Here is a 14,169-nt window from a genome sequence, read left to right on the forward strand (position 1 = left end):
CCAGCAGTCGTAAGATCGAATCCACTCGATGGAGTGAGCTCCTGTCACTTTGTCCTCGCAAACCTAGCAGTTCGAAAGCATGTAAATGCGAGTAGATAAATAGGTACCACCTCGGTGGGAAGGTAAAACGGCGCTCCCTAGTCACGCTGGCCACGTGACAACGGAAACTGTCTTCGGACAAGCCCTGGCTCTACAGCTTGAAAAACAGGATGAGCACCGCCCCCTAGAGTCGGACACGACTGGACTAAAAATGTCAAGGGGAACCTTTACCTTTACCTTACAAAGCTAACAGGAGGGTGGAGGACACTATGTTTGGGAAAACAACATTAGCCTGCTGAGCCAAAACAATGTGAATGAATCATTTTCTGAATTCCCACTGGGCATGGGCAACAGGGCTCGCTCCAATTCACTGAATGCTGAGAGCTCACTTGTCACTAAAGGCCTAGCAAGATTTCTCCAACCTTACCAGGATGAGCGATAAACCCTAGAACCATTTATTTCATCCCAGATTATGCTGACCCTTTTTTATTGATGGGGAAACAACCAATTAGCCTGAATTTCTTGCACTTTTTTAAAATGTTTTTTTAAATGTGAGATCCATGTCCAACTCTGGACAGACAAGATGTCCTTGCATACATGAAATGTCAGTGTCTGTATTTGTTTTTTAAATTTTCCAGCTGTACAGCATTATATTAGACATAACATTTAAGGGAAAAAGGAAGCAAGAGAGAATATCAGAAACTCAAATAAAGCCCAGTATACACAGTACTAACCTTGCCAAGTATTTTATTATCCTAAAGAGACCATGGCTAATGCATAGGAGTCTCCCAGCTTGCCCTGGGGCATCTACCTTTTTTAACAGGAAGCTAGACCACAGCTACACCATGTAGCCTTTGAGTCAGATGCTTCTACAGGTGAGCAAAGTTTAGGTGTCTGTAAAGATGGGTCTGACAGGTAGAAAAAAATATCTGTATGGCACACCCCGAGTATTCACACTGGCCACAAGTCTTATCTAGTGAAGATCATTCTTTTAAAATTCCATCTTAAAATTTTATATTGTGAATGGCTCCTAAGAATTGATCCTAAGAATGAGTCTTAATGCTTGCTTCCAAAAATGATGGAATTATGGGATAAAGTTTTATCTTTGTTCTAAAGTTGCACTAACACATCTTCGAACATTAAAACACCTTTTTGTGACAAGGAGGAGGCTGAATCAATAAAGTTAATTAGAAGGACTGATGAGTCCAGTGATGGATCCTTAAAAAGGCAGGTGAAAAGGACCTGGTTTGTCCTGATAAGCCATATTACGCTCTCATCTTCTACACTTCTTCAGTACTTGTACCAGTGAGTACCAATCCAGTTTTTAGGCAGAGGTTTGTGAAGGATGTCAAAGCAGAAGAAACTTTGTGAAGAAAGGGCAGCTGGAGCTTTAAAGGAGAAACCAAATAAAGGCTACAGGCAAACCCTGAATTCTTTCCTCTTGTAATCTTAATGCAAGGATTCACACAACCCATTGTGCTTAGTTCATGCTACAAAGCATGTGTCAGTGGCCAGAATTGTATACAGTGGTGCCTCGCATAACGAGCGCCTCGTATAGCGACGAATCCGCATAGTGATCCCTTTTCCGGGATCGCTAATGCGGAGGCATCGCGTTGGCCCCAATGGGTGAAACTCACATAGTGAAGATCGGTAAGCGTTTCGCTTACCGATCTTAGCTTTGCGACGCCGCGGATCAGCTGTTTGGCGGTTCCAAAATGGCTGCCAGACGCCAGAAATGGCCGCGCGCAGCGTTTTCGCGCCCTCCCCTCGCTTACCGAGGGCGCAAAAATGGCTGCCGGACCCAGGAAACTTCGCTAAACGGTGAGTTTTTAGCCGATTTGGCTTTTTACTTTCCGTTTAACAAAGTTTTCACATAGCGAAGGTTAATCCAGAACGGATTAACCTCGCTATGCAAGGCACCACTGTACTAACTAATATCAATGTAAGTCAGATGGTGTAAATCTCAGCAGCAAATTATATCTGAAAACTGCAGAACTGGAAGGGACTCTATGGATCATCAAGTCCGTCCCCTGTCAGGGAGGCACAGTGGGGTATCTGCTCCACAGCCATATACGTAAACCACTGAGCTGTTACCATTAGCTAAGCATGCTAGGTCACTCAAAGGGTGCATGACGAGGCATACAAGTGTTAACTCCTTAACTAGTGACAATTTAGTGGCATTTACACCATTTGACTTAACAATGGCATACATTAGAAAAGAGATGCTGAAACAGTTATTCCAGGTTAGCATTGACACAGTCCAAGCATACAACTGAAACAACCATGTGCTGAAGGCTAGTCATAGGAGATCTTGTACTGCAGGAGACGTTGTAGCTAATAGGCATTTTCATGTATTTTTGCTATTTCACAGATTCAAAGATTCATAATTGCTCGGTTTCACAGGAGCTGTTTTGGCCGTGATGAAAACCAGCAACCTTGATCCAAAAGAAGAGTCAAAATGAATGCTATGTACAGGAATGCCAGTTTTTTAAGAATATCCAGACGGAGCACCTGCAAATCTTTTGCCTCAGCTTTTCATAGTAAGCCATATATTTCTGAACTGCCATTAAAAAAAAAAAAAACTCTCACTTTTTAATAATGAGATCTATACCCATCATCTTCCAGAAATTCGTTTCTTACACTTTTTATGTCCAGCATACAGCACAATACATTTTTATTTTAACAGGCAGAAAAAGTAAAGTCCTCTCTTTGCAGAGAAAATGGAATTCCTATCTCACAGGCTGAAATGATGATATCTCCTGCAAAGACCACAAGGGGGAGCACAAGAGCACTGTTTCTTGTACATACTCTGGCTTCTCTCTCGGCAGCTATAAAAAGAGCAAATCTACTGCTAGCTGCAGATCAAGACATAGTACTACATTACATTAATGAGAAAGCAATCAAGGCAGCTAGTTTTCCAACAGCAAATGTGCAGTTCAAACGGATTTCCACAGTGGTGGAGCTTATTCATCTATAACGTGTTCTGGAACATACACATCCGTCCATACTGTATTGTGTACTTACTCTACATAGTAGACACCGTATACAGGATCTTCAATCTTTTCCCAGCCAGCAGGTAATTCTAGAAACAAACGAATATGATTTCTTCAAAATGTTCTATTTTTGCTTGCACATTTAGCCTGTCCCCTTACCACCACCATTTTCCCATAATGATTTCCACAACTCTACATCATTCTTTACTTAAAGCAAATATATAACAGCAGTTAATATAAAGTTCCCTCATTTGGGAGGAAAATTCATGCAGTTAATAACAGCACAATTTGTTTTCTTTCTCTCTATCTTTTAATTAATGGAAGAAACACTTTCTTGGTCTATCCATAGTTTCACAGGTTGTTTTGACACATTTTGCTGGTCGGGTTAAGAAACATGCAGTCACTGATTGTGAGAAAAAAAGGGCTCTTAGTCTGTCTTACTAGAGCAGAGTGTCCAGAGATACTGTAAAGCCTAAAAAGTTTAATGCAGCTTAAACTTCTCTGTAGATCAGCGGTTCCTAACCCTGGCCCCCCAGATGGTCTTGGGACTACAACCCCCCAAAATCCTGGCCAGCACAGGTAGTAGTGAAGGCTTCTGGGAGATTTAGCACAACAACACCTGGGAATGACTGCTGTAGGGTTTGGAATAACATGCAAGAAGTTACACTGAATCTTATTATTACTTCTGAGTGAGGAAGCTTGAAGTCTTTACTTTAAAGCTTTTTAACACCATCATTGCATTCAGGTACACATGTGTTTACATTGCATTCAGGTACACATGCGTTTACAGATGCACTGGCAATTTCCTTTTGTGGGTTAGAAGTTGCTTAAGTCTTGGTGGTAAGTTTTTGCTTTTTAACAAGGTGCTGGTTGTGTTTCTGAAAGTGCACCTTATCACACAATGAGACATGCAGACAGGAATGCTCTCAGTGAATTGTTTATGAGTGGTAACCTGTCACTGAGAATTATGTGATTTCCCTTAGGCAACTATAACCAATAGAAGCCTGGCCACAGATAAACAAAACAAAACAAAACACAAATAGCATCCATTTCTTACTTCAAACATTGTCACCTTAAAACATTATTAGGGGATCATTCAGGAGAATGGAATTTGTTCCCCATTTTAAAAATGATTTTAAAAAACCACTTTAAAAACAATGTGCCACTCATGAGTAACAGGTTTTTTTCCCTTCCAACAAACAATGAAGTAATGAGTTACTTTCTTTTTCAAAAGTAATTTCAACTGCTTTTGCTTTTTCAAGAGTGTTTCCATGCAGATCAAGAGCCTGTTTCACCATTCTCCTAATAACTCATGTTAAGCATCCTGTGAAATTTTGAACAGAATTTTCTGCTTGGCAAACGTATCTGAATGCCAAATGAACACCAAGAACAATAATAACAAGAAAAACCTAATGGGAGTCATGAAAGTAATTTTCATGTTCATTATCTAGATATCAGCATACCCACTGTCTTGTTTAAATCCTTTTTCACTAGAGAGAGCCACCAGTTCATTACAATGGCATTGCAAGATACAGGAAATGTAACAGGGAGCGTTGTCTACTAAGAAGTCTGACTGCTGATTGAGAAGTTTTGTCTCAGGCATTAGCAGCACACCGGAGACAGGGAAACCTGTTCTGGTCCTCCAGCACCTAGCATTTTGCTTCCGTGGCCCGACCTGTAACCACCGTCTCTTAGAAACTGAGAACACGGCGGGGAGAAGGATCACAGCTGAAAGGAATCAGAATCCCAGAAGCTGACAGCGTAAATCTCTGTGCACGTGCAGTCATTTTATCATGTTACGAAACTTGTCACAAGAGTCATTATCCCCTAATCACACCATGAAGTAATTTTCAGTTTTAAAACAACGGCAGGGAGAGAAAGTGCTTGCAACGAATGATGGAAGATTGCTCAGGAAAAGCTGAGAGCTTCATGCCTGCAGGTTTGCTAACTGGAGGCACAAAGACTTCTATAAGCATGATTAGTCCATGCAGAAAGCCCATTTCATCTGAGTTTGCTTTCTTAGCTTGACTATTTTGCTTTCGCCTGCTCTTTCAGTAAAAATCGAAGGTCTCAAAAGTCTAGGGACTATGCCCAAAATCCTTCTTTCTTGTTCCACAAAACGTTACTTTTGGATGCGGGGACTGCCTCAAGTTAAGAAATCTCTGCATGTATCATCTACTGCAGTGGTCCCCAACCTTGGGCCTCCAGATGTTCCTGGGCTACAACTTCCAGAAGCCTTCACCACCACTTCTGCTGGCTAGGATTTCTGGGAGTTGAAGGCCAAGAACATCTGGAGGCCCAAGGTTGGGGACCACTGATCTACTGCATACTGAGTCACACAACTTTGCTGTGCAATGCATAATGTCTTATGGAGATTTCTTATCTTTAGGCAATTTGCCTCCAAAAGTTATGCCTTTTGTGTAACAGATCAACAGAACTTGATCAAATGAAACATTTATGATCCATTACCCCCCCCCCAAAAAAAATTGCTCTGAGGTTTGTGCTCTTGAGAACTAGGTTATTGTGTGGTAGTTTTAAGGAGAATTATATTTACTCCAAACATATATTCAACAGGCTGGGGTAGCAAAACAACAAGCAAACTTAGCAAATAATATTCTCATTTGCCTTCTGCCCACACACCACAGGTGGGAGCAGCAAAAGCAGGCTACGAGGTCTGCAGAGGTCTATGGGACAAGACTCCTTCTCTCATTGCCTGAGAAACAATACTGGCATTTAAAAAGCAGTTCCGTTTATATGAACCTGGGAAATAAGGCTTTACATGTGACTGTGTATTTACTGGGAGGCAGTGGAAGATAGGAGGGCCTGGTGTGCTCTGGTCCATGGGGTCACGAAGAGTCGGACACGACTAAATGACGACGACGTGTATTTACTGAGGAAAACCCATGATACCACTTGAGGCATTCTGAAATGTCCCTGCATCCGGAAACCTATCACCTATCATTTACTACCTGGATAGTGGCAAATATCACGATCCAAGTCGCACTTGAACATTTTTGTGCCCTCTCACTAGTATCCTAACCTACGTGATACTATATTTGCTATGGTAGCAGAATGTAATGTTTTTCTTAAAAACTGCTACTGCATCAGCAAAACAACAATTTAAAACAAGACTTGGAGAGAGTATTCACAAGTGTTCAATATAAAGGTGAGGGAAGGTGTCCCACCACCACCCCGGCCACTCTTCATTTTGCCTTTTTCTGGTGCATCACAGTTTCCTCTCCCCTTCTATCTCTGCCCCTTCCAAACTCCTTCCTCTCCTTTTCCATCTCTGGCCCTTCCAGGCTCCTTTCCTCTCCCTTTCCTTTTCAACCCCTTTTATACTCCTTTCTGTGCCCAAAAAGCACAGTAATCTATGCACCCAGGTAGGTGGGGCTCGTTAGCATTGGAAGGGAGCCCATCTAGAGGAAGGAAAACTCTGATTTCAAACCTCCACTGCTTCATGACTATATCCACTGATGGAAAAGGCTTCAGGAGTTAACCTCAAGGCAAAATCTGAAGCCAGAGTCCCGGAGGCAGTTCGTGTTGTTCTGGCAACTCCTGCAACGTTGCTGGAAACAGTTGCATTGGCTCTTGCTTTTCCATTGGACTATTTCAGTGATGTGGAGAGGGGGGATCTGCTGCTTGGGTAACAGTCTGTCCTCCATATTATTTTACCAAGGCTTCAGGCTCTGGAGAGGACACTCCAGCTATATATAGAGCGTTAAAACAACACGGGAAGTGGCAGTTAGCAGTTATATGTCCTTGCTTGATTGGCGTAGAGCATGACACCAGGGGCTAGTTCTGACAGTGGGAGAGGTCCTTGTACCTCACTAGGTAGCTACCGCTGCCTTAAGCTGGGCAGCCCCGAGCCAGTAAGGTGCTACCTCGCCACAGTCTGTTAACCTGAACGGGTGAGTGGGGTTTAGGGTGAAAGCTGACAAGCAGATCAATAACCCTGCACCATGCAGTAATCATAAGAAAACATCCATGCTGAAGTTGGGCATCTGGAATGCTTGTACAATGACCCCTGGCTTTTCTGACGACCTGCAGGAAATAGACGATGCGCACAGGACAGCTTCATCAACATGGAACTGAGTGGGCTGCAGATAGACATTGTTGCCCCTCAAGAGACGAGACTACCAGACATAGGATTTGTCAAAGAAAAAAATGTCACATTCTTCTGGCAGGGAAAACCATTGAATGAAACCAGGGAATATGGTGTCGGTTTTACTGCTAGAAATACTCTGCTGAGATCCATTGTTCCACCTACTGTGGGAAGTGAAAGAATACTGTCTCTGCATCTCCATTCATCAAGACAGGTCACCCTTATTAGTGCGTATTCACCAACACTGTTGTCTACAGCAGAAGTCAAAGAAAAATTCTATGACGATCTGGCAGCTGCTATCAAAAAAATCCTGGATTGAGAGCCATTGTTCATTATCAGAGACTTTAAAGCTCGAGTTGCTGCTGATCACAATTCTTGGCCCACTTGTCTAGGCTGCTTTGGAAGATGAACAGAAATGGCCAATGCTTGCTGGAGTTTTGCTGTTATTATGGTCTTTGTGTCAGCAACAGTTCTTTAAAATATGAAGCTTCAACACAGACTCTCTTGGAGACATCCAAGATCGAAGCATTGGCATCGGCACAATTTGATCCTCACTAGATGCTCTAACCTTCCTAGTATTATGATCACACACAGTTATCAGGGTGCTGATTGCGATACCGATCACTCCCTGGTGTGTAGCAGAGTAAAACTGCAAATAAAGAGATTGTATCACACTAAAAAGGAAGGAAGACCACGTATTGACATCAGCAAGACTCGCGATCAGAGAAAAGTGGAGGAATTTGCTCAAGCGCTTCATGAAACTCTTCCAGGCCCGATTAGTGTAAATGCACCTGAACGATGGTAACATTTCAAGAATGCTGTTTATAACACCTCCTTGTCCACATTTGGCAAGAAGACGGCAGACTGGTTTGAAGCCCAATGAGGAGTTGATGCCAGCCATCGAGGAAAAGAAGAGAACTCTAGCAGCAAAGCCTATCCTACTGAGTACAACTTGCAGGTTCTTCGAGTTGCGTGTAGCAAAGTCCCACAGGCTGCCAGGAGATGTTTTAACAATTATTGGCTTCAGCTCTGCTCTCATATACAGAGAGCAGTGGACACAGGTAACATCAAGGGAATGCATGATTGTATCAAGCAGGCTTTAGGTCCATTACAGAAGAAATCTGCTCCTTTGAAGACTGCTACAGGTGTGATGATCCAGGACCAAGCACTGCAGATGGAACGCTGGGTGCAGTACTACTCTGAACTATATTCTAGAGCAGAGGTCATCAACTACCAGTTGACCTCCCGCCCCCCCCTTCCATGCACTCCCCTCCCCACTAGCTGCTTTGTGCACACACACATGTGACTGCATGAGCGCTCCTCCACTTCACGCCTGCGTCTCAGCGCCTGCGTGAAGGGGTAGGCTGGTGCGCGGGCAGCTTCGCGCATGTGCCTGGGAGAGTGCACATGCACCCGTGGGGGGGTGCCCCACCTCCCTCAGAAGCTCAGCGGGTCCGCAGTCCCAAAAAGGTTGGTTACTACTAGACAACGTAGTAACCATAGAGGCATTAAATAACATTGAGTGCCTGCTTTTTGGAAGAGTTGGACAGCAAACCAACTTTAGCAGAAAAGTGGCCTTGGATTCCCTTGCCTCCCGCAAGGCACCTGGGAAGGATAACATCCCCGTTGACGTAAAGAGACCATCACCACTGAGCTGTATGAAATCTTTTGTCTTTGCTGGAGGGAAGGAGGAGTACAACAGGACATGAAGCATGCAAACATTGTCACATTGTACAAGAACAAAGGTGCCAAGGGCGACTACATAAACTATTTATTTATTTATTTATTTATTTGTTTATTTGATTTATATCCCACCCATCTGGTCCATACAACCACTCTAGGCGGCTACTATGCCATCTCTCTTCTCAGTGATGAGGGAAGCTGCTTGCCCGTGTTGTGCTGAAGAGACTCCAGGTGCTTGCAGACAGAATCGATCCAAAATCACACTGTGAATTTTGAGCTAATAGATTCACCAGTGACATGGTATTTTCCTAAGACAGTTGCAGGAGAAATGTAGGGAACAATGACAGCCACTCTTTGGGCCCTTCATCGATCTTACAAAGGCCTTTGATTTGGTTAGCAGGGACGGCGTTTTTAAAATACTTCCTAAAATTGGATGTCCACCTCGACTTCTTAACATCATCAGGTCCTTTCATGAAGAAATGAAGGGCACTTTAGTTTTTGATGGCTCAACATCAGATCCCTTTGACATCCGAACCGGAGTGAAACAGAGGTCTGTCCTCGTGCTGACCCTGTTTGGGATCTTTTTTGCTGTCATGCTGAAGCACCCTTTCGGAACTGCAACAAGGTGTCTACCTCCGGACTAGATCAGATGGAAAGCTCTTTAATCTCTTTAGATTGAGAGTGAAGACCAAAGTCCAGTTGAAATGTATGCTGGACTTCCTCTTCGCCAAAGATGCAGCTGTTGTTGCCCATTCTGCTGAAGACCTCCAACAACTCATGAATTGTTTTAGCAATGCCTGCCAAGACTTTGGATTAACAATCAGCCTGAAGAAAACACAAGTCATGGGCCAGGGCGGGGGCTGACCTCCCTTTATTACGATCTTCACATACGAATTGGAAGTTGTTCATGACTTTGTGTACCTTGGCTCAACAATCTTTGACACTCTCCCTAGGTGTCGAGCTGGATAAATGCATTGGCAAAGCAGCTACCATGTTCTCTAGACTCACAAAGAGGGTATGGCTTAATAAGAAGGTGACGGCATATACCAAGATCCAGGTCTATAGAGCCTGTGTCCTGAGTACATTCCTGTGCTGCAGTGAGTCTTGGACCCTTTGTGCATGACAGGAGAGGAAGCTGAAGACCTTCCATATGCGTTGCCTCCGATGCATTTTTGGTATCACCTGGCAAGACAAAGTTCCAAATACAGAAGTCCTAGAACGAGCTGGAATTTTTAGCATGTATACATTACTGAAACAGCGACGTCTACGTAGGCTTGGGCATGTTGTGAGATTGGTCGGATGGTCGGATTCCAAAAGATCTCCTGTGTGGAGAATTAATGCAGGGAAATCACCCCAGAGGGAGACTGCAGCTGCAAGCGGGATCTGAAGGCCTTAGGAATGGACCTCAACAGATGGGAAACCTTGACATCTGAGCGTTCAGCTTAGAGGCAGGCGGCGCATCATGGCCTCTCCCATTGTCCAGCAGGCAGAGACCCTTGTCCAGCAGGCCGAGGCAAAGAGGCAGTCCCAAAACCAGCAAAATCAGGTAGCTGAACAGGGGACAGATTGGAAGTGTGGAAGGGCATTGTCACTCTCTCCAATTGGCCTTCTCAGCCACACTAGACGCTGTTCCAAGACCTCTATTCAGAGCACGTTACCACAGTCTCTCAAGACTGAAGGAATGACTACACTCAGTTTGGTGGTGTGTGTCACAGGATTTGTAATCCCCAGAATTTGCCTGGCCTGGCCTATTCATTAATGCTTAGAAAAACCACTCCCACAAAAACCAAACCAAAACAAAAAACCACCAAAACCAAAACCAAAACTCGAACCCTACTGTGTACACTTGTTTTACAAGAGTCCTTTCTAGAAGCAGTCAGACGTCTTGTTTCTTCCCAGGCTATACTTTTTCAGTATAGAAAGGACTACGAGTCGTATCAAGAAATGACAAATAAGCACCTTGGTTCACTTCATCCTACAAGTATTTCCTTCAAAGTAAATCCTACTGAGATCAACACAGCTTACTTCTAGGATGGTCCACACAAGAGTAGAGCTTATAAAAACCAGTTTACACACTAACTAATACAATGTACGTATTCTTTGGTGTTCTATCCACGGGTTGCAGCCGCAACACCATAAGGACACAAACAACTCCAGAATGAAATGGAATGAAATCCTGATAAACACACATGGGCTAATTACTCAGTGTTTGTATTTGTAATACAGAATTGGCTAAAAATCAAGAAAAAAATTATTTAACAAGTTCTGTTCCACATGTTCCTTGTTTGCAAATAAAAGACAGGTTTCCCTCCAACTTCCTCCGCCCACAGAGCGTTCTTGTTTTCATACCCATCTGAAGTGTATTTGGGTTCCTTGAAGTGCAATGAAAGGAACCACCAGCCAGTGTTAATTGTGGGTGGGGTGGCCGGGGGTGGTGAGAAAAGACTTGGCAACAAAAAGGATAAGCTGGCTGAATGTAGTTCTGCACAAATCATTTTTTTCTCTAGGGAGCAACAGTCTTGCACAAAAGAGGGCAAGGTGATAAAGGAAAGCTGTTGAAAAGAAAAGAGGGGAAGAAAGAGGGGAGGGAAGAAGAGAGGAACATGGCTTGAGAGATCTCAGTAGTGATGCCAATTCTTCGACCAAGAAACTCTACCAAAGGAATTTTCCTTTTGTCATGTAACCTCCAAGCAGAGACTTCAAAGTAAATAATCATTTATGAGAAATGTTTCAAATTATTTCACAATTTTTTAAAACATCACCACCTGAATGTCTGCTACATTGCAAAAGCATAAATGCTAAAGCTATTGGGAATACCATGGAAGGAAGAATTGGCTTCAGGGTCTTCATATCTGGTACCTTTGCCAATTTTTTAAACAACGGTCTCCTATGTCCTTAAAATTCCATCTTCGCCTGATGCTTTTTAGCCTTATTGCTTTTGAAAACAGTTACAGTTCCGTGCTACATTCTATGAATAAACATCCGAATAAAATTGCCCACAACAGTGCTGACAATCCACCAAAGAGGAAAAGGCACCACCTGTCCATTAGGGCCACGAAGCTGCTGCCTCTGTTTAATTTCTGTGAGTGGAGAGCACAAATTTTTAAGTGCCAGTGTAATCTGAAAAGACGTGCAGTAGCTACCATCATGCTACTTTTGAGAGCCAGGCTCAGAAATAACACCACTTGAATAACATCTGTAAAATGAAAAAGCCACTTGTTCTTTAAAATGATCTTGGGGCACTGATTTCACACATACATTTATCTTACACCACATTATTATCTACACATGTATGTACTGTTCAGAAGGTAATGAGATGAAAAGCAAAATTCTGTTTACAACTTCATTTTCATGCAGATCAAAGTTTAAATGAAGACATTGAAACTGGACTGAAACCCCTTTAGATACATGTTCAGAAGTTGCAAGCATGGAGGAAACAGGGAGCACACATTCCAGCCAGATTTCTCCACTTGCAGCCTACTTACAGTGCTGCCTCGCTTAACGACGTTAATTCGTTCCAGCGAAATTGCTGTAGAGCGAAAAAGTTGTAAAGCAAAATTTTAAAAGCCCATTGAAATGCATTGAAAACCGTTCAATGCATTCCAATGGGCTGAAAACTCACTGTCCAGCGAAGATCCTCCATAGGGGCGGCCATTTTTGGTGCCTGTAGAGCGAGGAATCCGTCCAAAAACACAGCAGGGAGCCATTTTGAGCAGCTGGTGGCCATTTTGAAAACCCAACAATCAGCTGTTTTGATCGTTGTAATGCGAAGAATTGGTTCCCGAAGCAGGGAACTGATCTTCGCAAAGCAAAAAAACTCCATTTAAAACATTGTTTTGCGATTGCAATTGCGATCGCAAAAACATCGTCGTGAAGTGGATTAGTTATACGGGGTAATCGTTAAGCGGGGCACGACTGTATGTCGACATGGAAAGTCTGCAAAGGAGATGTAACTGTGTTTAGGTGAACAGGGCTACAAGCTTTTTAGGATTAAGGAATCCAGATAAGGCAGGGTTATAATCACATGAGCAGATAGTTTGCATTTTCGACCACTTGTAGTATGGTCCACTGTAAGCTATTTCCCAGTAATCACACATCGTACAGGGAATAGTGCTCCAGCCTGACCTTGATCCTTGCCAAATCTGAACCTCTCTGGTCCAGCAGCAGAGCTGCTGCTTTGACAGCTGGGCTCAAGTAATTGGAAATGAATTACCCTTTTCTCCTTCAAAACATCTGACTCCGAAAACATCAGTGTACAAAGAGTGAAAAGATTTGCTGTGTTAAAAATGACAGTAGAATACCCTCAAACGCAAGGGGCTTTAATAAACTGAATGTGAGTACAAGTCAAATCCTCTGAAAGGTTAGTTAACACTGGCCTGATATAATGCCTATACGATCCTCATACTCCTAGTGTCCCTGATTACTGAAAGACAGGCTCTCTTTCCTGGCTTTTCCCTCAGATACAGCTCTGTGCCTATATCTGTGAAGATTCCCAGTCATCCAGGTGAGGTTATCTGGAAGTTGACTCATGGCAACTGGACTTCGGTCTTATTGGGTTGAAACATTTCGTTACTCACTCAAGTAGCTTCTTCAGTCTGAGGAGAGTTGGTAGGAGACCCCTGATATATCCTCCATGTTGGGAAGTGGAACCTGATCGAACCAACTCTCCTCAGACTGAAGAAGCTACTTGGATGAGTAGCGAAACGTTTCTGCTTAATACAAAAGAAGTCCAGTTGCCATGACTCAACTTCCAGATAACTCTGTGCCTATTTTGCTCTCTTATGATTTTCCTTTTCTGGGACACTTTGTTAATATTATGTTAGTGAAAGGCATTAGCATTGTCATTCTGCAAGGTTCAGCTTCCTTCTCAGAGTCTGTAGAAACTAAATGTATGAATGTAAAAGGATGAATTGGGTCTTTGAACATGTTTTCTGTTAGTACGCATGTGTATCAATAGATTCACATGAAAACTAAAGGACCATGCTGTACACACCTTGCCATTTCACATACTGTAGCTGTGGCTGATAGCAGGCTATAAGACTGGGGAACCACTGGCCCTCCACATGTTGGACTGCAATTCCCATCAGCTGCCCAGAGTGAGGTATGATGGGAGAAATAGTTCTGGAGAGCAAAGGATTTCATGCCCTGTAATGGGACAACCCTGACTCTTAAAATGTTAACTAAAATCTTTAGTTTTAATCTGAACAAGTAACTGTCTGCTTGTGGCTGCTGTACCAGTAGAGGAGAGATTACTGCAAAGAAAATTAATGTAGCCTGTATGAAGGTTAAGAGAGGCCCTCAACAATGTGTAACAGTGGAAAGGATGGGCATGAGAATGGGGTAACAAGC

General features: G+C 43.2%; 1 protein-coding gene across 50 annotated transcripts in view; it reads right to left on the reverse strand.

The window, feature by feature from the left end:
• MAGI1 (membrane associated guanylate kinase, WW and PDZ domain containing 1) overlaps nt 1-14,169 on the reverse strand; it is a 601,653-nt gene that overhangs the window by 135,825 nt on the left and 451,659 nt on the right. For all 50 annotated transcript variants that reach the window (XM_078388879.1, XM_078388878.1, XM_072989400.2 and 47 more), the window contains one exon: nt 3,064-3,121. In XM_078388879.1, coding sequence (XP_078245005.1) covers nt 3,064-3,121 — 58 coding nt within the window. The remainder of the gene's footprint in view (nt 1-3,063; nt 3,122-14,169) is intronic.

Source organism: Pogona vitticeps, chromosome 2 (assembly GCF_051106095.1).
Source record: "Pogona vitticeps strain Pit_001003342236 chromosome 2, PviZW2.1, whole genome shotgun sequence".
NCBI lineage: Eukaryota > Metazoa > Chordata > Lepidosauria > Squamata > Agamidae > Pogona > Pogona vitticeps.